Below are 24,992 nucleotides of genomic sequence, written 5' to 3'. Positions count from 1 at the left end.
TCTGGAAGTCTTCTTTCTAAAAGAAGATATCAGCATTCAACTTAACCTCTATGTGGCAGATTCAACTTAACCGCTATTGAGACCAACTTCCAAGGAAGGGGGGGAAAAAAACCCCTGTACTGCTGACCTATGGTCCATTTCCCATTTAACACTCAATCCTTTAGCTTAACACTCTGCCTCCTCCTGTGCTGTCTTTGCTCAATCTTCTGTCTTTAATTACACTCAAGCCACAATCCACTCTCTACTGAATAGGCCTCATCTGCTTTTGCTTTTTAAGACCATTATCAACCCTAGGCATTGGAAACATCAAATGAGTGCTTTAGTCTGTAAAGAAAATGACTTTGCGGGTCCTAATAAGGAGGGCTAAAACTCATTTGGAGCCTTGTATTATCTATGATTATTAACATGTATTTACAGCCTATTGAACCATGCTTATATCAACTACCAAACCCTCCAGGAAATTATCCTTAGAAGTTTTAAGAGATGTCAATGTCTTCAGAGGGATTTTAGCAGTAGGAATTCTCTTTCAGAGGACATGCTGAAAGAGAGCAGGCCTTCGCTGGATATGGATCATACATCCATATGATCAGCTGCCTCAATGGCAGCTGAAGAATCCTAGCGCAGTAAAACGTCCCTCTGACCCATCCCCTCTTATTTCCACAAACCAGAAAAGCCTAATATATTGTTTGAATTCAGCTTTATATCTTTGCTTTCATTGTCAAAGTCTATGTTTTCCCTTTTTGCTACGGCCTTTCTTCAAAAAGAAAAAAAATAAATCTCTCAGATTCAGGCAAGAGAGTAGGGCACATTAAGAGAGTCACGTTCCTGCTGGCTGTTGGGGGAATAAACCCATTATCTAACTGCAGTCAAGTAGGCTGCCATACCTGTTTTGTTTTCTCCAGCTCCTGCTTGAGGATGTGGTTTTCCTGCTCCAATACATGAGCTTGAACTTTCATTTTTGACAGCTCCATCTCCAGGGAAGACACCATATTTGATGACTGGAAAAAATAAAAGGCTGACTTCAACTTAAAGAGAAGGGCAGAGTAACAGAGGTTAGCCAGGGGGTGTTCCACCCAGTGACATGAGTTAATGCTGGGATGGCACTGGACTGAACACAACAGGCATCCTGGAACATACAGGTGGGAGTATGTAGCATCGCTAAGATCCATTTGCAAAACAGAACTGCATGCTTCTACCTGTTTCCCTTCCCAACAGCAGCCAGAAAGCAGCCTCCGTCTTTCCTTCCCACCCCCATCCCTGCATGCACGTACATTTGCAGCTAGCACTCGGGAAAGTTCAGATTTGAAAGACCACACACAGTTTGAGAAAGGGGTGCTAATGCCATGGTACCTATGCATACCTAAAAAATTGTTTCATACCATTAGCAACAGTGTTATTCTATACCTTTATTTTAGAGTTTTCCAGTTCCTCTTTCAGTAGCAATCTCTCTTTTTCCCATTCTTCCAAGGTACACTTTCCTGCTTCTCTTTCCTTTTGCTTGAGTACTCTTGCCAGCTGTTGATTAAGATCCTGAACATCTGCTTGGTTTTTGGAATTCCTCTGGCTAAGTTCTATATTTTCAGAGTCCAGCTGCTGGTTCCTAGTTTTCAGATCCACTACCTGAAATTGGACAGCAGTGTCAGTTATGAGTACCTTTACACCGGGGAGCAGATTTTTAAAACGTTTCCTTTTTATTAAAATGATTAAAAAGAAATATACTGACAAGAGTCATTACAATTCGATGACCTGGCCAGGGAGGTACAACAGTAATTAACTGTACTCTAGGTGACAGTCTCATTCCCAACAGCACTCCTTTATTTGTTTCTCTATAGCCTATTTAACTTGCTCCGTGCCCTAATTTTAAGCCAAATCAAGCAGTAGCACATCTAAGAGTGGGAAACCTCCTGACAGCATGCTGCATGCATAAAGGCAGCCTCCTCAGTTCCTCCTTCCCTTTGCCATGCTGGAATATACCTTGAGGGTTATGCTGGTAAACTGGTAGATTATTCTGAGCAAGTAGAATTTTACTAGGCATTACTAAAAGAGGAATATGAGCATAAGAACGTCGTAAATCTTCTATTATTTGCCTAGTACAACAAAGCTCCCTTAGAAGATGGTAAAATCCCATAGACAGGAGCAAGGGATCACTGCTGGCAGTGCTCCTAGAGGCAGCTAACTGGGAGATAAGAGGAGGCTGAGTCACATAACCTCTATTTCCCATGGGCTACTGCAGAGCATTACCCAGAAAGATTACAAAGGAAAGATTTTAATTTTATATTTCCATTAAGCATACTTTCAAGTTTACTGTGGAAAATGCTCTCAAGTCTGTAAGCTAAATGGTTACAGTAGCATTGCAGTTGTCTTCAAATCAGGTCAAAAGCCTCACATCCACCCCGACCAGTTATTGAGAACGTACAGTTATTATCAAGAAGTTTGAACAGAATGTCCATTTTCTATGGCCTTTGCTGTATGAAAGTCTTTCTTTAGATGTCACAAAGATTCCTACAGAGAATATTACAGACACAGTCTGTATACCTGCTTTTTCAGGTTGTCAACCATCTTCTGTACAGCCACTTTCTCCTTTCTTACCGCCTCTATTTTTTGCCTAAGAAAAAGGAAAGCTCGTTAACATTAGGGGCACCTGTTAATAGACACAGGCAGCAAGAATGGGCTGTTTTTTGACATCTTATCACTAGAAATGGTCATTCTGGATTTTTTCTTTTTCTTTTTTCGCTTAGCATCACTGTTTTGCCTAGGCTCAGTGAGCACTCACTTCTGAGATATCCACACATTTCTTTCCTAGGAGGCTAAGATACTCTGAGGATCATGGGAAAAGACCGTGTCAACGGCCAAACTACTGAAGTAAGATGTCAAACTGTACCTCTTCCCGCCTTTTCTAAGGCTATACATGCCTAGCAACCTCTGCCTTTGCTGGAGCAAGCAGAGGAATCACATTAGTTCTGCTCCTGAGTAGGTCCGTGTTGCTGCAAAATCAGTCACGTATGGGTTACTAGGCCATTAGAGCTCCTATCAAGGAAGTCCCTGCTTTAGATCCAGGAACAGGCAGAACAAGCTGTGACAGGTGAGAAATGCAAAAGAACAGACTGTAAGCCAACTGGATTTCTAATGGCAGCAGGAGATAAGTCTGTTTCTAATTCTGTGGAATCTCTAACGTGAAAGCTTTGAGAAGGGACGCAACTATCGTGTCTGCATTGCAACGGAAACCTGAAAGCATACACACACACACACACAATACATGCCCTGTTCAATTCTTACCGCATTTCTTCTTGAGATCCATTTAGCTCCCTCAGTTTCAGGTTGGAAGCGCTACCTTCCTCGTTTAATAAAGTTACTTCATTTTTCAGAATAGCATTTTCTTCCCTGAGCTTCTCGGCTTCACATCTATGACAGAGATGAGACAACTGAAAACTGTTTCCATATATTGTCTAGGCCGGCAGGGAGAAGAGTTACAAAAAGGCTAAACTACTGATGATGTTTTAAAAACAGAGCTACTACTGACTAGTTTTACCTATCAACTGCATATGGATTTTATATTTCATTTAGTGAGAGTTCCTCTCAGATCGCTGAAAAAGGGCCTTTTTTCCTTCACAAAAAAGGTGCACAAAGTTAAAGAAACTAAGGTACCTAGTAAAAACTTCAAGCTTTAATATTGTACTATACCTTTTACTTCTTAGATTACAAATAACATAGTCATAACTTTACACAGCTGAACACCACAATATGCAAACTGCTACAAACGTGAGCAGTTTCACCAGCTATTTCAAGAGTCTAACATGCTAGGAATACCAGCATGGAAGCAGCGGAGTTTGAAAATGCCTTTTCTTTCCTGAGGCAACTGCAGAGAAATAATTGAGGCATGGTGTAATTCTTGAAAGAACAAATTCTTACAGGAAGCCATTGTTGAACACAAATTAGTCATTGTAACCACTTTACGGTCCCCAAAAAAGCACTTACTTAAATACAGCAGTTAAAAACTTAGGTAATTATTTTGTTCTCTTTGTTATGATGGTATTTACCATGTTATACCATATAATATGGGCTCCTAACACTAAGTGCTCCTACTAGGAAAAAAGTACTCATTTTCTAGTGTTAACTTCAAATATTTAGAAAATTGAAGCACTTTTAGCGTTCCAAGTAACATTCAGTACTAGAAAAGAACAGAATGAAGAGGTGATATTAGTATGAAAATTGAAAGCATTCTGGAAACGTTACCGTCGTATTTGAAGTAAAACATAGGTCTCTGGTTTACCATAAAACTACACACTGCAAGGATGACTATCCACAGACAGCACAGCTGACAAGTTGTTCTTTGACCATCGCTCATGTTAGATCACGTTCAAAGAGGAGTAAATCATATACGCGTATTTCAACTCTCATTGTCCACGTTTAAAGAGCTTGCTTACTAGTAGTTAGAATCCAAGGCATTGTTTCCTAATCACAGTTAAACTACTTGTTAATGCAGCAACTGTAAGTCAGCCAGCAGAAGTTAAAGTAATCAGTGGATTGCTAGGTTAGTTTCTAAGCAGAGCAAGCAGCAAGTTTGATTATTGTGGGGCCTGCACGTTTCCCACAAAGTTTAAGTGTACATTACCTCAAAAGGTCAACTTTTTGCTGCAGCTCACTGCATGTACTTTGCAAACCATGCGTCACCGTGCTCCATGCTTCTCTCTCTTCATGAGGATGCATGTCATTTTGGTTAATCAAAGTAGCAACTTTCAGCTTTCTGTTCAGCTCTTGTTGCTCTCTTTTTTCCATAGAGATCTCTTTCATCACGACATCACATTGAGCGTGCTTGTCTTGCAGAACTTTAAATGTCGCGGTGTGTTCTTCCACTTTTCCAAGCTGGCGTTGCAGTCTTAACTTTTCACTGGGTGCATCTATTTTTCCTTGTGTGTATTGCTCTTGGATGTCTTCCAATTCTTTAACTTTCCTGAGGAGCTGTGTTTTTTCCTCTCTGAGTTGAATAGTTTCTAGGTTACTTTCTTCTAGTTTGCGGCGAAGGCATCTCAGCTTAGCTAAATTGTCTTCTAGTACTTTGTTTTTTTCAACTAACTCTATCATTTCAGATTTCAGCCCCTCATTTTCCACCTGGATATCTTCTTGTAAAGACAGAAGTTTAGCTTGTGCCATTGATCTTTCTTCTAAATCTTCAATCCTTTTCCAAAGCTGAGGTATTATGTTTTTCAGGTCACCCTTCTCTTTAGTTGATCCAGAAACATGCTTAAGCTGGAGAGAAGCACCAGTTAGTTCTTCAGCCTCCTCAAGCTCAATCTGTAGTTTAGAAGCATCAGAAAAAAAGCCTTTGTTTTTGGTAGCTATTCTGTTATTTACCAGCTGACGGACATTCTGTCGTTTAATATCATTGGGTAATATCTTTAGTCTGGGAACTATCTCAAGAGTTTTTTCAAGATCTCTCTGTTTTTTTTGCAGCAAGGGCACTATAGAAACTAGCTGTTGCTTCTTGTTAGCATCGTGGTTACAACCAGTTTCCAGTGCTGTTACACTTCCTGGCATCTGGCACACCTGCACCTTAACAGCGTGACTCTCTGTCCTAGTTTCATCACATGGCTTCTCCAAACTGGAATGAGCCTCAGTCATTTCTGTAAGGTCTGTAATATTAGCCTCCAGAAGTGGAAAGACATCTGAATCTGTTCCCTTATCTGTGTCTTTACAATCGCTGGGCAACCCTTCTGCAACGGGATCTAGTGCAGCCTGCGGCTGGGACTGTTCTGAATCAGAGTTTGCGCGGTCAGAACTGGCACGTCTCACTGGCTCACGCTCGATGGCTTGAAGCCTTTGCTGCAGTGCGACGATCTCAGAAGCCATTCTGACGTTTTCCTTCACTGCTTGCTCATGCACTTTCTGCAGACTCCTAAGAACAGCTGCATCATCTCCCGGATGCTCCATACCAGACAACGAAGCAATTTTGCTTTTTGCTTTTGCATATTCATTTTCCAGTACTCTATAATGATTTTGTAGAGTGGAAAAATTAAGGGTCTCCCACTGCAACTTCTGTATTTTTTCTTGAAGATTTGAGATTTCCAAATTCATCTCTGCCTTCTCTCTTTCTGCCCTTACACAGATGTCTTTGTTTAAGCTCTCTAAAGCAAGAAGTTTGGAATTGAGCTGTTCTTTCTCTTGCTTATGTTCGCTGTCAAGTCTCTCCAGCTGTTGGCTAACCAGCTTCCCACTTTCCTCCATCGTGGATATACACTCTTCTTTGTTCTTTAGCTCTTTTTCATGGTCGTTTTGGAGTTGCGCTATTTTATCATTCAACTCATTCTCTTGCTTTTCAGTAGCATTTCTCAGATCTTGTAGCTCTTTCTGAAGCTGTTCTTTTTCACACACCAACCTGTTCACTTCTTCCTTGAAGTTTTTCTCCAGGAGTTCCTTTTCCTGGGTTAGAGCAAGAGAAACAGCCTTTTCATTAGCCAGCCCTTCCTTCAGATGTTCTTGGGCTTCAGCAGCCTCCTGGATAATTTCATCCTTTTCAAACTCCCACTGAGATCTTTCCTCCCTCTGCTGTTCGGCAAGTTCGTGCAACTCTCGTTGGTAGCGTCTTTCCAGATTTTGGATCGTGTCTTCATATTTATTCGTAAGTGTTTGTGCGTTCACAGAAAACTCAGTTTCTGCGTGAGATGCTCTTCTGTTATAGTCACTTTCCATTTTTTTCCTAAACATGGTTAACATAACACATTACTAAACTCTGGGCTCACTCAGAAAAAGATTCAAACGGCTGTTTAAGCTACTTAATAAAACAAGCTGAAAAATTACATTTTCACCAAGTTTCAGGTAAACCCATCAAATAGGTCTTCTGAGAGCCAAAGTTAAATCTGAGGCAGCCTGTTGAAACTTCAAAAAAAAAAAAATCTAATTGCCTTGGAATGAATGTAACTCAAGAAGTGTCCTTAGAAATAGCTTCTTACACAATACATGCCCTTCTGCACTTGCGATCGGATTCACAGAGGCAGAGGTTCTCCCCCTAGAAGGGTTCAAATTACTTTGACACTATATTCTAGCCAAATGTGTTTACCTTCCATCCATTTACTTCTTTGGGAAAAAACAATATTTGGATTTTCAGAGTTCTTAAGTACAAAGGATTGTGGAGCACAGGGATACTGAATAGAGCTCAAATTAATCATGGCTGTTTATGCTTTAACAGTATTGTTATCTCTGGATGAGCTAAAAATCAACATAGATATCTGCTTGAGAAAGGTCCAAAGAAAAAGCATCTGGATACCAGCCTATCGGTGTTCTGGAATAAAACAAGTAATGGCACTATACAGCTAACACACTTGAATTAAGCATCTGGAGTAATTTCTGCACTAGCTTTACCTTGGTCAACATGGCAAGCAATCAAGGCCAGCATACATCACTACCAGCAACAGCACTCACCTTTCCTCCTCCAGTTCCTGTTTGTGCTTCCTCAGCAGTTCTTGCTGTAGCTCCTCTTTCTCCAAGGCATGCGTTTCCGTCACCCTTTTCAGCTGCTCACGAAAGTCACGTTCTAGCTCTCCCTTTTCTTCCTGCAGTGTCTGCACTAAAACTCTCATCTTTTCTTCCATCCAGACACCATTTTGAATCAGTTCTTCCCGTTCTCGACTAAACTTCTCGTTCACCTCCTCCAGTTTAACTCGAACATCTTCTTCATGTTCCTGCCTGAGTAATTCTTGCAAATTTGCTTTTTCCTCATTGAAGCTTATTTGCAATTTGTTTTTCTCATCGTTATGTTTACAGCCAAGCCTCTCTTGCTGTTCTCGGAGTACTGCTGTTTCTCCCTGCAGTTCTGCAATTTGGTTTTTAAGGCCAATTATTTGCTTTTCCATGACAAGTATCTCTTCAGCATACTTCTTCCTCATATCTTCTTGTTCCTTTTCACAGTAGATTTTTGTCTCGTCTAGCTGCTTTTCATAATGACTCACCTACAAGAAGGGAAATAGATTGATTCATTTTCTACAAAGATATAGAAAGATCTTCTATAGAAAATGTTACATATTCTATTCTATAGAAATGTTTTCTCTATATTATGTATTTCTAGATACTCTATAGATTTTGATTTACATACTAGTATCTTACAATTGGTTTCCCCTGCAAAGAATCCTAAGACGCTCAGCTTGATTTCTTGCTGGAGTAAAGATGATTTTTGTCTACAAGCCAGTGAAATTCATGCTTTTCCATTCAGCAAATTTGTGAAAGCAAAGAGAAGCCACTAACAATTTTCAAGTCCTAATTCACTTCACAAATTGCAGATGGACTCCTCTATTTCACCAAGTGCTTTTGAAAAAGCGTCCCCAAGTCAAGAGGCGGATGAGGGCTTCCCCTTTAAAAAGTTTTTGCAGAGAAACATGAGACAAACTGTTAGAGAGAAGTTAGGATTTCAGAGCAATATTTTATTGGTCCCCTTTTGCCACTCTCATCCCTCATTTCACATTGCTAATAAGAGCAGGGAGTTGTCAGCTTTGTCAGAATACAGCGTCAGTGCACTTGCATTATGCCGTACATGAAACGAATACACTTATTATAATCAGCTCATATGTGGAGGTGGGTCCTGGGATAAAAGATGCAAGGAAGGCCTGAAAGGACCCTCTACTTCTGGTTCTGAACCAACTCTTACAGAAGAAGCCTGGGGACACCTCCACCTCAGTGCACTTGACCGGCTGAGGAGGGTAGGTCTTATTTGCTTGGAAACACTGCGATCTTCATGCAGACGCTAAGTGTGGGTCAGAGGTGGGTGTTGTGCTGTGTGCAAAGCTGTGCTAAGCTAACTAGCCCTCAAAAGGCTGGACACGGTGGGTTGGGCAGGATGCCCACCCCAAGACAGGGAAAGGTACCACTCTGGCCCACCAGACCTTGTTGGTGTTCCTACACAAACCCTGTTTTGGACCCAGCATGGTACATATGCACTGCCTCTGACCTTGTAAGCCCTTCTTGTTCCACCTAGAGCCAGGTATTTCGGCAGGTACGGTAAGATTAATCCGCAAGCCAAGAGATCCACACCCAGAAAATGGGGAACTGACTGCACGTTTTCCTCAGGACAGGTGCTGTAACAGTAGAATTTCCATCCTTGCACAGCCCCGATCACATTTCAACACCAGACTGCACAAGCATAGCATTTACCAACACGGACTCCCCCGGGAGCTTTTCTAATCCACAGTTATTCCACACCAACGTGAATGAAGTGACTGATTCAGATGCACCAGGCTTTCAGAACAGGAAACGCAATACCTCATCTGAAAGGCTCACTCCTCTTTCATTATCTGGTGGGTGGTGAGTAGATATAATGCAGCATTCATTCAGCCCTCTCCAGTACTGCTCAAGTACAGAGCGATATGCAGAAGGAGAAGGGAAGGTAGAGGCTGGCCCAGATTAACAGAAGTGTCATAATTTGACCAGAAACACAAAACAAAGCCCTTTTCCCAAGACCGTCCTGCTAGTCCTTTTCCCGTCATCTCCCGTAGAAAGAGGCTGGAAAAGTTCTGAAGCTTCGTATTAAGGTAAAATAGCTTACTGCGTCTTCAAGCTCTTGCTTGAGGTGATGTACATCCCTGTGATGTTGCTCCTTCATTTGTTCAATAACCATTTCTGCTTCTATGCTCATATTCAGTGGATTGCAGTCTTCTGATCCAAGTCCTTTGAAAATAATTATATATATTCTCAAAATCCAAAGAGTTACTTTTTCAACTGAATTATTTCATCTTTGTTTAGGCAGCTACTACAGCGCTCTCAAATTCCAGTCACACACTTGTAACTAGAAACTATAAACATTCATTTTAGCTTTAATTATATACCACAGCAGCCATACTCCACCTAGTATGAAACAGCAAAACGGAGGTGTTATTCAAGGAGCCTATGAAGGTTTGGGAAAGTTTACATAATTGCATCTAAAAGGTCACCATAAATATCTTTAGATAGAAGACCGTCACATAGGAAAGATACTTTACCTTGGTCAGGCTCAATGCCACTATTACCATGACTTTTAATATCCACGTCAAACTCTTCCGAGAGTGACTTTTTCAGAGAAGGCCTGAACACTTTGCCTTGAGCACGGTACTCTTCCAGCTCAGACTGCAGCTCATCTATTTGATCTTGCAACTCCTGAGGGAGGGAAATAAAGAAGCCTGAATGAAACAAACCAAGGCAAACGAACACCCGTAAACCAGCATGCACACTAATGACAAGGCACTCAGGAGAGAATTACTATAGGTAAAGCCTTGTCAATAATATTTTTAACAGTCACTCTCCTAGCAGCAAAACAACTGCGCCCTTCTCCAGGTTCCAGCCTGTGCAAGCGGCACAGATGTGTTTACCCACCGAAACAGCAGAACATTCTTCAGGTTGATAACAGGCATATATTTTGCATTTGAAGCATACCATGCTCTAGTACCTTTCACTATATTCCTCCTCTCATTATCTTTTCATAGGCAGCAACTTCAGAACATTTTGAATATATTTGAGAAACCTCTCAAACACCTTTCTACGTTAAAAAATCAAATCAAAAGCAGAAGATTGCCTTGGGAAAGAGATATCCTCATTACTGCATTTGCCATCTGGTACTTCTGCCCGCTTGCCAAGCAGAATATCCCAAGAGTTTGTGCCAAATGTGATGCACGGAGTTCAGTGAACAGTGTTTACTGAGGAAAATGAATCCATGAATGCGTAAACACACAATTTGGCAGATTTGAAAGGTTCAGAAAAATGAACCTTGAAGACTGATTCAGATCTGCCACTACTCAAGAAATCAGTTGCATATTCAAGCAAGTTCTTATCCAGAAGTATTAATTCAGCAACTAGTTCTAGAAAATCTTTGATTTTAAATTGCAGCTTCCTCGCAGAGCTACTGTGCTCCTTCACATTATGCACAGCCTTTTGTCACAATAGTCCTTTGCTGAACAAAAAGGATAACGCAGAATAGATGAGCTGAATGCTTATGCTACGTAACCATAGTAGTCACCAGAAAATAGATGCATAGACAGACACTTCGGGGCCCGACTTAAAGTACTCGGCTGCACAAGATTTGGGAGGAGGACGAGACGAGCTTTAAGTTTCTACAATTTTATTTACTTAAAATACTACTGTTATAGAAACGACCAACAGAACTCTTATACATTGTATTTCTGTTGTTAATCCTTGCAATTTTGACTTTAAACTAGGGCAAAGCTATTTCACAAGTCAGAAAACACCTAGTGCATAGCTGTGTATTGAGTAAGCTTAGTTGACATCTGTTGATCAAAGGAGGCTCCATATACCCTATCCCAGCCCACCCTCAAGGCGCCTCATCTCTTAGCTCGACCATTTGCCTCTGTGGAAAGGGCTTTCTCCCATCCAAGAGCTTAGCTTAACGTAAGAAAGTCATCAGGTAGGAAACAAAATGGCAGCGTTGCGTGCGTGCTGCTAATCTTGGCTGCAAGAACATTTCCAGCAAGAACATTTGCCGTGAACATCTGCACATCGGGTGTTAGTGCCGAGTCTCAAGTCCCAGAGGCCAGCTTACCCGGCACTGCAGCTCGTACTCGCTTTTCATTTGCGCCAGTCGCTCCTCCTGCAGAAAGAACTCCGCGCTGCTGGGATCGAGGTCACCAAACTGAAATAGCATGAAAACAATCCAGTTATTCTTCCTCCAAATACCCCTGCTTGCAGCCCAGATGCAATTCTTCAGTCTTCTCCCTCTTTCCTTTTTTCTCTCTCTTTTTTTTTTTTTTTGTCCTTAAAAAAACATGGAAGCTCCACTTCCCTTCTGGTAGGGGACAAACAGCAGCTTCCCTAGCAAATACTAGCTGTTACTCCACCATAGTTCTCGTATTGACTACTAATTTTGATTCCAGATGATACCTTTCTAATTTAATACATGCAGAAAGTAATTGTATTTTGATGAGATAAATAATCCCAACCTTATAGTCTGGAAAACAGATATTGGGCAAGAACTCCAGCATTATGTGCATTTGCCTATACATGTGCATACTCAGAAACGCCTCTTCAGAAACTAATATTATGAACAGCTTATTGTAACCGCACCATGCTCATTTTTTACACTTTGTTTACCTCTGTTTTCACTAAAATTTAACCAAGTAAAGATGTCTGCATTTAACAACTTCCCCAGAAAGGACCTGCAGACTGGGTCTGTCCAAGTCCATATACTGAGGCAAGAAAAATCCCTGCGGATTTGGGGAGTGACTGTTTCACTGTAGGGCTCTTAACTGTCAATTAACTTAACACTACACCTAAGCTGAAGTATCAATAGTTTCCTTAACCGAAGCTCAAGTCAAGCTGCCTACATGAACTAGGTAAGCTGTGCAATTCAGCACCCTGGCTTGGTCACAGTTAGATAGCTCATCGATCCCAAGCACCTCCTGCTATTAATTAATTTGGCATCTCAAGTGTAGTAATTCAAAAGAGGTTTAATTCTGAACACGTAATGGAAAGAGGAGGGATTTACCTTCTCAGCCAGGACATTTTCCAAGTTCCTCTGCAGTTTGCTTGCCAGACTTTCATACTCAGCCAGTTTTTCTCCAGTTTCCAGTAGCTCGCTTTCCAAACGGCTGTTTTCCTAAACAAAACCAAACCCACCAGCAGCCTTACCATTTACTCAGGTTTTCCTTTTCAAAACGCTAACTCATAAGAACAGAACAGTCTTCTGATCAAGTCAGAACACTACATTAAAAATTTCTGCTAGTGATAGGAATGGTGAATTTGTTTTCTATTATGCATGCGCATACCATTCCTCTCGTCACATTAAAGCAAGATGTGTGAATCTCAGGCCTGCACACAGCTTGCAAAGCACGCACCAGTTGTATCCTGTGACTCCTCTCCGTTTTCAATTCACTGCTTCAGAATATTTTATAGTTTTCCTGGCTCTCATAGGATGGCCAATAATCCCTTTAAAAGCTGCTCTCCTAAACATCTTTAAAAGGTATATCACCTCCCTCTGACTGTCAGAACTTTTGAGATCATTTGTAAGGCAACACCGTTACCTTAGCTTTCGCTCAGTTTAAAAAATGAAATTCAAGTAAGGCGGCTGTCATGTTCAGAAAAAAGTTGCAATTTAAGTGTTCTCTTAAAAAGGTTCATGAGGCAGCAGATCATTTTTGAAAGGGAATAACTGCAAACTCGTTTTAGGGATTTTTAGGTAGTGTTTTAGATTTTGTCAGGATGTATCATCTGCTGGCTGGACAGTCAGACTGCCAGCAAGGCAAACAACCCATCTAAGAGCTGTACATGTGCGTGTTCTGCACATGACGGGCAGCAGAAATCCAAGGAATACCTATTGAGGTGACCCAAAAACACTGTTACAAATATGCCTCTATCTTGCAGCTAAAATTAGTTTCAACCAGCACAAGATACAGTCACAGATTGTCTCAACAAGCACAAAATTGCAACCGTTGCTCCCCCCTATTAGGCCGCCTAGCCTTTTGTGGGAAAATCCCATTTGCGTTTAGTCCCTGGTACCTTTAGAGAAAGGGTGAGGCGGTCACGGACGTAGTTCTCCTCAGTTTTCAGCTTTTCAATCTCCTGCTCCAGTTCCAGACGCTGTTTGTTAGCCTGCTGCAGAATTTGCTCTCGCTCTTTCCGGAGCTCATTCTTTAAAGTCACGATTCGTTCTTTGTATTCCTCATCCAGCTTCCTATTAAGGCATCAAAGGTAAGGAAAGCTCATGAAAAGAGCTAGGCAGCAAATACCACTATGAATTAAGCTCGGTGGCAGTCATCACATGTGAAGCTGCCTGCTCATATCAGCGTTGGCACTTAACCAGGCTGAAAAGACTGCTTGGGAGAAACACAGCAATGTTTGGATTAGTAGCACAGATCAGCTACGTGGTACTTGGCGAATTTTAGATATACAACCCATGGCCTGATCAGAGATGCTGTTTTAGGATTAAATCTGATTTTTCTTCAAGCAGTGTAATTAGCATTTTCAATTTCACATCAGCACACACCTCCTAACTGGGAAGGCAAACTGAATGCAAGGACACCAAGGTGACTAGAGCAAGGGTTGAGATGCAGAGAGAGAGATGGGAACTGGGACCAGGTCTCTCTGGGACCTGCAGAAGGGTCTGGCAGGTGGGGAAAGCACAGAATTGCTTTAGCTTGGCCAAACATGCAGTTTACATCGAAAACAGGTTCAAGCTTATTTTCAGTTAAATTGTAAATACTTGCACTTCTCCCATCCTTCACCCCAAGCCATTGCCTCGGTTACTGAGTACCTGCAACACTGAATAATACCTACAACAACAGTTAGGACAAGCAGAAGTGACTCGTGCCCTGTGGCTGGCTGTTCGCACCAGCCACTGCGCCGAACGGGCTGGATCGGTGTGCCGTACCTGAGGTTGTATTCGTTCCGGCGCTCTATCGCAGCATGGTGGTCATCAACCTCGGACGCCATCAGAGATTTCAGTTTTTCTGCTTTTTCCAAGTCTGATCGCAGCTTCTCTTTCTCTCTGGCCACTTGGTCAACTCGCTCCCTACAGTAAGTGCAGCCATTCTGGGTTAGTTCTTTCCCAGCTCCCCCAGACTCAAAGAAGTTGCACACAAGAGGCTCGTCACACAGCAGGGCAGCTTGGAAGGGTCTCCGGGGGGTGTTTTATCGTCAGTTGTATTTGGTCGTTAGCTATGAACTTGCACATGTAGCTCTGGTTAGACCTGCCTTAATATCCCCATGGATCTTGCTGCCTGAGCATTCAGCATGTGAACTCCTCAGCTGTTGCCTAGCTCCCTGCTATTGCAGGGCTATGCCATTTTGCCAGGCCACTTTCTGCCCCATTTACTTGTTCTCATCATTTTATTACCTTTGCCATGTCGTTCTTACACTACATCCAATCTGTTTTTAATAACAAGCTCATAAGATTTACTATGTTGGGCAGCTTTCTTAATGAAAACTTGGTAGCAAACTCTCCAGACTGTATGTAAAAAGGTAGACGTGTAGACCTGAATAATATGAAGCCTCATCTTGTAGCCACGCAAATGAAGTAGGCAGCTTGCAAGCATGAATGACAGGCAGACAGATAACAGCACTTGTGCAGTCTTAAAGACTAGGGAGAGTCATCTACAGCATGGCACAGAGGTGGAAGCACAGACTGATAAACATCCAAAGGTGGCATTCAAAGGTACACAGCACAAACCAGACACGCTAACAGCTTGTATGCGTGGCATACGGATACAACAGTTACACAAGTTAAACAACACAAAACTGAAGATACGACTCTTAGAAAACTGATTAAATGTCTGCACAGGGGAGCCATAACCCAATTCTGTGGATTTGAGCTGTTGGCAGGTAGATACTGCTATGGACTCTCTGGTCCCCTGCCTGCAACGCATTGTTTCCCCATCTACAACGCACTCCGGATAAAAAACCCTGCGTGGCAAGTACCAGTGCAAAGTCAAACCGCGTGTCTGGGCATGGGTGAGATTAGTTGCAAAGATGCAGAATTATACAGATTTAGGAGCAGACAGTGATGGCCAGGAGGGTTGCAGTTACTCACAGCGGAAAAGCCCTACCAAGAAGCAGCTCCAAAGTAAACAGGAATCTTGTACACCTTGAGAATTTATTCAAAAGCCTTTCCATTGGGTCTTATTTAAAAATCTCTCCCGGGACCTCTTACAAAAGAGCACAAAGAAAAAAGGAGATGCATGGCATTTTTGTAGCTCACACACCCTTCCATCACACGGCAAAACCTCTGTAATACTAGAGCAAGAAATCACGTAGCATTCAAGGTACCGCTTGCCAAATTGCACCAGCCTCAATCATAAGATTTACATTCCTTGGCCATTAATGACCATTTCCAGGCTGGAGAACAGGGCTGGAATCAGCCTGCTGTTTTGATTTGTTTTTGTATGCATATTTTCCTATGATACTTGGCTGTATTCTGGTGTTTTAACTGTGCAAAACGAAATAACGAAGAGTTCGCAGTTTCTGACCGAGAAAAATCAAAAGCTAGACTTCCTGTGAAACTGCAGCGCCATGTCTGATATCCTTTTCAGATGCATGACAAATTGCGATTAATCAGTTGCTACTTAAGCTCTTGGCAAACGTCTAAGAGGGCGGTGAGGAAGTGGAGGAGACGGGAATCCTGACAACTTACAGCAAATGTCTTATCTCCGTTTTGAAGCTCGCCAGCGCTGCTTGATAGATCCCATTCTTGGTTATCAAAAGCTCATTTTCCAGAGCCAACGTCAGTTCTGTCAAGTTCACCTTCCCATCCAAGCTGAAATCCAAAGCCTGTAAAACAATGAGTCATTGGAACAGAGCAACCTTTACCTCTTTGTAGAGCCTGAAGGCATTCATACCTAAAATGAGAGAAAAAAGCTGAGGAGGCTCCAAGAAGATCTTCGCTTGCTGATGAATCTGCTACAAACTGCTTTTGGGCAATTATACCAGCACATCTCCCCTCTGCTACTTTCCCACATTAAAGAGCTGCTGCCAGCTACAAAGATGAAAAACGTCACAATTCTACGGTAAGACTAACAGGAAATTAAGGCTATGCCTGATTAAAAGTATCAATTCTATAGCGGGCTTGACTATGTTGGCCTTTTAAAATACTCAAATGCTGCAAGGAGGTGATTGAAAGTGATTATGCTAAACAAAAGGAAGTCTTTTCATACAATACAGGAGTCTTACAGGAGATATTTCATAGTGTATTTCATTTCCTCACTACCTTTAGGGAGGGAAAAAAAACAACCTTATCATTAGCAACTGTGATGGTAACGTCCTTCAAAGCCTGATTCAGCATGAGCACAGAACAGAGCTAGTGAGGTAACCGAAGGGCTCCACGCACGCAAACGCACAATAACGGCAACAAAGCAGGCAAGCCAGTAACTAGAGCAACCAACAAACAAAAGATAAGTCAACAGCATACCATGCGAGTCCGGTTAAAATGAGTCCGAGTTACCAAACCGGACTGCATGAGCCCAAACTACGAGTGTGTTCTCTGCCTGAGCACAATGATAGAGTTTTGGATCAAGTGTTTATGGCAAACTTAACGTCTGAAATCCATGTAGACCTTAAGTGCCAAGAAAAACGTGACAGACACATCAAATGGTCTTTTAGCCTGTCCACAGTTTCTAGCGAGGCAGACAGGGAAGGGGTTTACTTCAGATATCAGCACACCCGATTTGCAAAATTACCCTTTTACTCTGTGTATAGTAACACACTATTTACTGGGCAGGCTATCAAATCCTGCCCTCCACTTCAGCAACAGTTCAGGCCAGCCCCATGCTAAATGGTTTGCAGGTGCAGCTATTGAGCGAGGTGAAGGAATCAAACTGCTTTCTACAAATATAGGTGACCTCTGCAAGCTGTGCACATTAGATTTTATCGTCAACCTTCAGCTCTCTTTGAGCTCTCATCATCATTTCCGTAACGGAAATGACTGGAAATTCCCAAGAACAGCTACACTCCCACTGGGAATTTTAGAGGAAAAAAGCTCTAAAACCCAATTCGAAGCTACAATCCAGAATGCCACAGTAAAAAAGGCAAACAAAACTGGACAGGCAGGAGCCGCTCTGTTACCTTCAGGATCTCGTGGCTGTTCTCTATCCCCTCCTCGTGCCAGGTGTCCAGGATCCCCTCCACGCAGGCGTAGCCCATGCCATCGTCCAGGCTGGAGAAGACACGGAAGCCGATGGTGCTCGTCATTGCTGACGGTGTGGTCGTACGCCTCCCGCTCTCATCGAAGGACTGCCAAGAGAGGGGAGAGGATGCGACTGGGCACAGGCAGAGCCGGGCATCTGACCACCCCAGGACAAGGAAAGCTTAAAAATATATTTCCCTAACAGTCCTCTAGAGATTAAGGATTAAGGTCTGCTCTTCCTCACAGCCGTGCAAACAGCTGCCAGGAGGACTGCTGCTGACCTTGTGACACTACAGTGTAACCAGGCGCTTCGGATTTAAAATAAATTCAAGGAGGAGCAGTTTCAGAGCTGTCCTCAACGCTGGTAAAGTGTTTTCCACCGCTTAACCACAAGTGCAAGCCATTTTGGTTCTTAAAGCATTGTCTCCCCTAGGCAGGATGCTGGGAGCGCATACTGGCTTTTGTTACAGCCCTTAGCTTCCAGGCAAAGATGGGTAGCAATTCTCAAACTCTGGAGTAAAACATTAGAGAAGAGCATGTGGAAAACGCATACCCCTAGTCTTCATGGACCACCACTCTCCTCCCTGCATGCAATGATTTACACCATGTTTTCACGGCTCCCGGCTTTCCAAATGAGCTCCTTGCACATCTCCCACATACCGCAGCCTGCAGCTGCCTCTCCCCCCCACCACCCCCGCCAAGAGCAGTCCGGCCCATGACACCGACGGGATCCCCAGGGGCAGCTGCTGGCTTCTCTCAGCTTGCCGATGTCCACCAGGAGGGCAGAGAGCAGGGCCGTGGCAGGATCATTCCCTGCAACCACCTCCCAACCCTGCAGGGCTTTGCACAGCTACCCCACAGGAGGGGAAAAAATGGGGGAGGAAAGGGAAAAAGAGGGTAGATGGGATTTACTTGGGATTTATACCCCTCCTTCCCTTTCCCCAGGATTATCCCCCAGGGCCCCAGCTCAGCTGGAGAACTGCTGGATTAGCGAGCACAGTCTTCTCCCAGCAACGCTGCACAGCCAGGGACTTTCCTGTTTTACAAAACGCTTCTGGTATTTTGAAAGGGGGAACTTTTGCGAGGGGAAGTACATTGCCGTTCATACAGCCTCCCCCATAGTGATGGGCCCACATTTACAGCATGACAGCACCCTTGCTGTCTGCTGCAGCACCCGCAAAGCCAGCTGCAACGGTCCCTAACAGCCTGCAATACTGCCGGTCATCCAACCTCCAGTGACCAGCTGCTGAAGAGACACCTTTCCTTCGGGGCGGGGGGTGGGAAGGGAACACTAGCAGAGAGGCTACTTTTAACAAGTACAGTACACAAATCTAAAACAGATGGGACATCTTGAGTGCCAGCAGATGTACAGCAGGGTTTGGGTGGGAGGCTGACTGTACTCCAAAACATTTGGGCCTATTTCAGTGTCCATTAACCAGGAGGCTAGCTTCCGTTCATCAAGGAGCTGTAAAAAGCAATTTTGATACTAGCATGACACAACAGAATTGAGATAGGGATGAAAAAATCTACTGGAAGACTTCAACAGTTGTCACCCGTTACTAGAAGCTTATTGAATCAAGTACATCTCTCCATTAGCTGATCTCTCACCCTTACAAGACCTATCAGTCTGCTCTGCTCAAGGCTTCTCCAGAGCGTTCGTTCCTCTCAGCTCCTCACCTGCATGGAGAGGTGTCTCTTCAGCTGTCTGTATGGAGTAGACGCTGAGGGAGTAAGTGACTTCCCATTTTTAAATAAACCATAGAAGAAGTCTTCTATGCTCATCGTGCCATCTTGCTCCAGGTTATGGAACACCTCTTCAAGCACCTGCAAGCAGCAGGAGATAAAAATCACAGCTGTTACAGCCAAATAAGAAACACTACAGCATAACAATTAGGCATGGCAGACAAGGCTCAATTACCTAGGTCTTTCTTTTAAGGAGAAAAAAAAAAAAAAAAAAAAGGAGTAAAGCAATAGACCAAAAGAATTACTGCAGATACTGTACTATCACGAGACCTAGAGAACAATCATCTACAGCTTCATCTATATATAAAGGTATAGAAAACTGCAGAGCCACATATGCTACCAAAACCCTGCCTGTGAGGGCACGTGAGCTCCCAGGTATCTTGGAGCAGTTCTGTCTCATGAGGCAGCATGAAATAACTTGTTTCACTCTGCTCTCCAGACCAGGTGGCCTCAGGAATTCAGTGCTAGTTAGCGTGAGAAAAGCGCTAAAACCACAGCAGCTTGTGAAGTGACTGAACAAAACAGCAAGTCACCGCTACGTTACAATAAATGTACTTTAGACTTCAGGGCAGTCTATTTTTTTTTTTTTTTTAATTAAAGGAAGAACCAAGCTTATTCGGATTAGAGATATTAAAAATAATCCCTTCCTATTCCTTTGCCTTCAATTTCTTTTATTTTTATTTTTCCATTTTCAGATTCCTCTCTTCATATACTGAAAGCATTTTGTTGCAAATGCTGCAAAGGAATACCCATTCAGAAAGAAACTTTATGAAGAAAATCATTTAAAAATGTTATTTTAAGATGCAAAACAGTCTTTTTCATATAAAAACTGAATTCTAAATTGACAAGAGAACCTTTTGTTTAAAAAAAAATTTACTTATGGATTCTTTCTGGATCACAGAAATAGCCCTCAGGCCTTTGCAAACAAAGTCAAAAGCAACTGTCTACAAATATTTTAATAAATACCTGCTTCCTAGCCAGAACATTCCTGGGATTAAGGAGACACGCTGAGAATCTGTGATAAATTTTTAAACAAAAGTTTACTCAGGAGAAGACGCTTGCACGTTACAGCGCCGGTAAGGCTGGTAGCTACCTTTTATCAGAGCAGCCTCATGCATTTGATGATTTGAAACCAGTAAACTCATAAGAAAGCCATGAACTGGAGCTGAAACCTGCTTTCCAAGTAGTGGAAATTCTGCTAATCAGCACTTGCTTTTTAAGGCTTGTGTACACCAGCATGAAACCTGGGAACAGGTACTGACACCAGCAAGGCTTTGGGCAGCCCCGGCACCTTCGCCTTGACAGAGAGCCCCCGGGGTCGCTCACCTCCCCATCCACGTTTTGGAGGCCATACTGCTCGCAAATGGAGACAAGTTTTTTCCTGTGCAAGTGGCCGTCCCTGGCGACGCCGAGGTGCTCGCAGACCTCCTGCAGCTTCTCCTCCACCCAGTCGGGCACCGGTATCGCAGTGCTCTGCGAGGCCGTCAGGTCATCTGGGTTCCAGAAGCGCAGCTGGCCTGAAACAGCGACCGCATTGGTTTAACAGAGTCATTAGCAATCAGCAATGCAAAAGCGACCACAGGACGACCCACAGGTTTCGTAACCCCTGTGCAGCTTATGTCCTCAGTGCTTACGGCCAGGTCTTGGCCCTCAGAAGCCTTATGCACTGGAACAGGGAGTGGAGTCTCCATCCTTGGAGATATTCAAACCTTGTCTGGACACAATCCTGGGCAACCTGCTCTAGGTGATTCCGCTTGAGCAGGGGGGGTTGGACTAGGTGATCTCCAGAGGTCCCTGCCAACCTGTGATACTGTTTGCCTTACCCCATCCAGCACGGAGCACAGCTTGCAATGTTGGGGTACTGCAATAAGCATCAGCTTGGCAACGCTACCAGACTCTACCAAAAGGAGCGGATGGAGGACAGAGAAGGCTGCAGCCAACCCACAGCCCTGAGGGCCTCCGGAGACACGGCTGGAGCCCAGTGTTTGCTGGGGTCAAGGGACAGGATAGAGCAAGCTGTGTGTCAGCACAGATCGGCTTTCAGTTATCTGCAGGAGCAGGTCTCGGGCAGCTCCTCAAGTTCTCATCTCAGGACAAGCTTTGCCCCCAGACCAGGCTGTCCACAATGCCCCTGTGCTCTGAGTGCAAATAGCGGCGTGTGTATTGCTCCAAGTACTTCCAAACAACTCTGGGGGGAAAAAGCCATCAGTTGAACACATTTCCTCTACCTCCAGCAAATACCTTGAGTGCAATCTTATCCAGCTGGAAGCACTTACAGACCCATTAGATACAAAACACTCAGTCTTCGCAGCTGCAAGGCCATCCCCTTCTATCCTCTACCTCACCCAAGAGACTGGTAAAGTGGCATTTGGAGTTAAAAATCGATCCCCTTGGATACAGAAGGGGTTAGACAGCAGCTGAAATACGGAAAAGGCATTGGAGCAATTAAGTTACATAGCCTAGTCCTGAGAGCGTTGTCGCGCGCAGCTTCGCCGGCCTTTGGTTTCGTTGAGCCTCTGCGCAGGCTAAGTCTGGTGCCTTTCCCTCGAGCATCCCTGCGTGAACCAGCCCCACGCAAGTCTTTAGCCATTTCCCAAAGCAAAGCAGGACCCTTCCGGGCTGCTCTGCCCGCTGCCTTCCCTGCTCAGCCACCCGCACAGCACCCAGGGGTCAGGCTGCGCTCCCCTTGCAGGAGAAATAGGAAACTAATGATTAAATCACGCTGACATCTAGTGACTGCTGCACTCTACTACATCTAGCAGCCCTGCCTCACCCAGCTCAGCCCCAAAAGCAGGAGAGGGCCCGGTCCTGGCTATGCTCTGGGACCAAAGTCTCCCAAACCTGCAGCACCACGGGAAGCGCACGGAGAAGCGGCACCTCCAGAGCCTGCAAGGTGGCCGCGCACGAGTGCGGGGGCCGGGGAGACAAGGGAGCACAGGCAGCATCATTCCTGGCTTGGGCTCATTTCCCTTCTGAGTGAAGGCAGTGCCCTCCCTCGCCCCTGCCCTGCACATCCCACAGCACTGCACCGACTTTCACAGCAGCTGGAGCTAGCTGGGGGGGAGGCATGTTAGAAGCCAGGAGAAGGGGAGCTAGTGATGGCTGTGGCTGCTGTGAAGCACTGAGATGCTGCAATACACAGCAAAAGCGCCTTGTGCCGTGTCACGACTCGGACCATCCTTATTCAGTGTTGCACCAGCTGCATAGGTCAGAAAAATACTGGGGAAGCAGCCTGTTCCCCAGGAGCGGGACAAGAAAGCCACAAAGCCTTTAGCTAGCAAGATACTCCTCCACGCTTGTGGACTATCTTAATAAATCCCTTTGGTTATTTGCCTTCCGGCTATGCAGCTGAAACAAATGCAGGTGTTTGCTCTTACCCTCTGCCTCGTATTCCTCACTGTCCCGCGTCTTCCAGTGCTGAGGAGAAAACAAAGGATTCCCAGGTTATTGTTATTCCGAGACACCACACGTATGAAAGAGACTCCACAATCGACATCAAACGAGCGCCAGGATTCCAGCAGTGCTGCAAGGCTTTCATCTCCGTGGTCTCTGCGGGCCAAGCTGTCAGCCCAAGGCTTTTTGAGGATGCCTGCTTACGGCACACGAGGTGTTTCAGTGAGCATGCACCCCAGCTATAACAAGACTCTTCAATCCTGATGAATGACACGCAAGAGGTACGGGGGCAGATCAGAGCAGGGTCCAGGAGGTCAGTGGGGAGAGAGGGAGGGAGGGAACTGCTGTTTTTAAACCTTCCAAGCAAGTCATTCCACATGTCTCGCCCTGCCAGGGCAGCAGAGAAGGTGAGGACGCAGAGGAGATCCCATGCTGCGTATGCACACCACCCATCTCAGATGAGTTTGGGTTATCTTTTCCTTATAGGAAGCCTCAACCTTATTTTCCCAGTGCAGAACTACTGCACAGAGCCAGCACGGACGCGGTAGGAGCCAGCCTGGAAGATGCCAGCCTGCAAGCTGGGCTGCTTTCCTGCTGGGACACGAGCACGGCACACACTTCAGCTCTCCAGCATCCACAGCACGGGCAGTTTGAGTGTTGGGCAAAGCCGGCATGGCACAACACCGCATGCAAGGAGCAAACACGCCAGGCAGCCGCTCTGCAGCCGGGGCCAGCCCCATCTCCATCAACAGCCAAGGCAGCTTTACCATGCGCTTATCTGACCCAATTAAAGTGGCACGGGTTTGCCCACGGGACGCGTTAAGCACCAAACTGCCCTGCCGTGATGATGTGCCCCACACAGTGGGTCCTGAGCGAGGAGCCCTTGGTATCCAAAACCCCACGGCCAGGGCACCTGGGAACACGCTTCAGCAGCAGGTAATTACGCTGCAATGAACCCGGTCACGCGAGCATAATCAGGACATCTGCTCCCAGAGCACGCACGAGCTGGGAAATGAAGCTTTCACTGCTTTCTGCTTTTTGATAAGGGGGAACCCATCTGCCTGTGCTCGGCTAAGCCCACTCCAAAGAGCCTTCTGTAGCCCCTGCCACAGGCCAGGAGATCAAGGCGGGCTCTCCGCTGAGCTAGGCAGGAGAGAGAAACTATCTTCTTTCCTGGTTTTAAACCATCCTGCTCTTCTGCGGCAATACCACATCAGCTCTCGCAGCACGAGGAGCAGGGCAACAGCCCCCAGCCTGGAGGTAGGAAGGACGTGGGAGAAGAGGGCAGCAATCCCCCACAGCAGGCACCCAAAAACACTGCACAGCTCCTGGGCTTGGAAAAGTCGTTCCACATGCCATTGGCCAGGAGACACTTGCAGGTTTATTTAGCATACGTTGCTTAAGTGATTTACCACATATTATGTGGCAGTCTGTAGTCTGGACCACCCTCGTGCCAGCTGATGGTATTTGTTCAACACATGGCGCCCAGCAATAGTGACTTCATCTCAGCAGCAGCACAGGCAGATGCTACTTCTCCACAGTTAGAAGTGCATACTTACACGTGCATGTGACTGATGGACTTAAACTCAAAGTCACCCAGGACATAAAGGGGCTCTAAATCATCATATAAAAGTTCAATACATCTCATTCAGATTACAGCTAAAAGCCGTTAATCTATGGCGTTACCATGGAAACTGGATTAGGTCACTGTTTTTTTTTTTTTAGCTCTGCTGCTTGCTTCTGTTTCATCATCTCCCAGCTCACCACCGCGGCGTTTGCATGTGCCCCTCTGCTTCCAGGGCTACTGCGACAGACGAGGGAGCCAGGAAGGACCGGAACGGAGAAGTGGATTGAAGCTGCTCCCCCCCAGAGCGGACTCAGGCAGAAATTGGGGGAGCGAATGGAGCAAGAGCCCACGTTTCCCCTGCCGCAGGCAGGGTCGGTCAAGCGCAGCCGGGGCAGCCTCTCGCCCTGCTCCGGCAGCCCACGAGCCGGAGGGGCGAGGAGCTGCCCAAGCTCCCGGTTTGCTGATAAACCCACCGAGGCGACAGGGGCTGGCATCTCATCCTCCGCGGAAGCGAGCAAAAGCAGCCCGCGTTCCCAGAGCGCGGGATCGGAGAGCGGCCCCGTTTGCACACGTCCGTATATTCCCCAGCGCTAGCCCAGCTCCAGGAGAAGGGCTCCCGGGGGGCCTGGCAAAGCGTCCTCCTCCGGTCCCCGTGCTGGGAGGCCAGGTAGGGAGCACGGGGAGCGTCCACCGCCCTGCCGTGAAGTC

At 45.1% G+C, this 24,992-nt stretch overlaps 1 protein-coding gene across 11 annotated transcripts in view; it reads right to left on the bottom strand.

The window, feature by feature from the left end:
- Nucleotides 1-24,992, bottom strand: part of NIN (ninein) — a 60,330-nt gene that overhangs the window by 19,210 nt on the left and 16,128 nt on the right. For 9 of the 11 annotated variants that reach the window (XR_011141740.1, XM_068947572.1, XM_068947571.1 and 6 more), the window contains exons 5-21: nt 22,702-22,741; nt 20,651-20,841; nt 19,259-19,405; nt 17,521-17,688; nt 16,094-16,230; nt 14,336-14,476; nt 13,465-13,639; nt 12,455-12,565; nt 11,513-11,602; nt 9,963-10,116; nt 9,530-9,651; nt 7,417-7,943; nt 4,613-6,694; nt 3,277-3,402; nt 2,536-2,605; nt 1,405-1,620; nt 885-998 (exon numbers count right to left, since the gene is read on the bottom strand). Coding sequence is in view for 10 of the 11 variants with exons in the window: in XM_068947572.1 (XP_068803673.1) it covers nt 885-998; nt 1,405-1,620; nt 2,536-2,605; nt 3,277-3,402; nt 4,613-6,694; nt 7,417-7,943; nt 9,530-9,651; nt 9,963-10,116; nt 11,513-11,602; nt 12,455-12,565; nt 13,465-13,639; nt 14,336-14,476; nt 16,094-16,230; nt 17,521-17,688; nt 19,259-19,405; nt 20,651-20,841; nt 22,702-22,741 (4,611 nt within the window). In the remaining variant the exon portion in view is untranslated. The remainder of the gene's footprint in view (nt 1-884; nt 999-1,404; nt 1,621-2,535; nt 2,606-3,276; nt 3,403-4,612; nt 6,695-7,416; nt 7,944-9,529; nt 9,652-9,962; nt 10,117-11,512; nt 11,603-12,454; nt 12,566-13,464; nt 13,640-14,335; nt 14,477-16,093; nt 16,231-17,520; nt 17,689-19,258; nt 19,406-20,650; nt 20,842-22,701; nt 22,742-24,992) is intronic. The other 2 variants (XM_068947580.1, XM_068947579.1) reach the window with 1 other exon arrangement.

This window comes from Struthio camelus, chromosome 5 (genome assembly GCF_040807025.1).
Source record: "Struthio camelus isolate bStrCam1 chromosome 5, bStrCam1.hap1, whole genome shotgun sequence".
NCBI classification, from domain to species: domain Eukaryota; kingdom Metazoa; phylum Chordata; class Aves; order Struthioniformes; family Struthionidae; genus Struthio; species Struthio camelus.
Note: the sequence above shows the minus strand (reverse complement) of the source record. Positions and strands in the feature narration are given on the sequence as shown.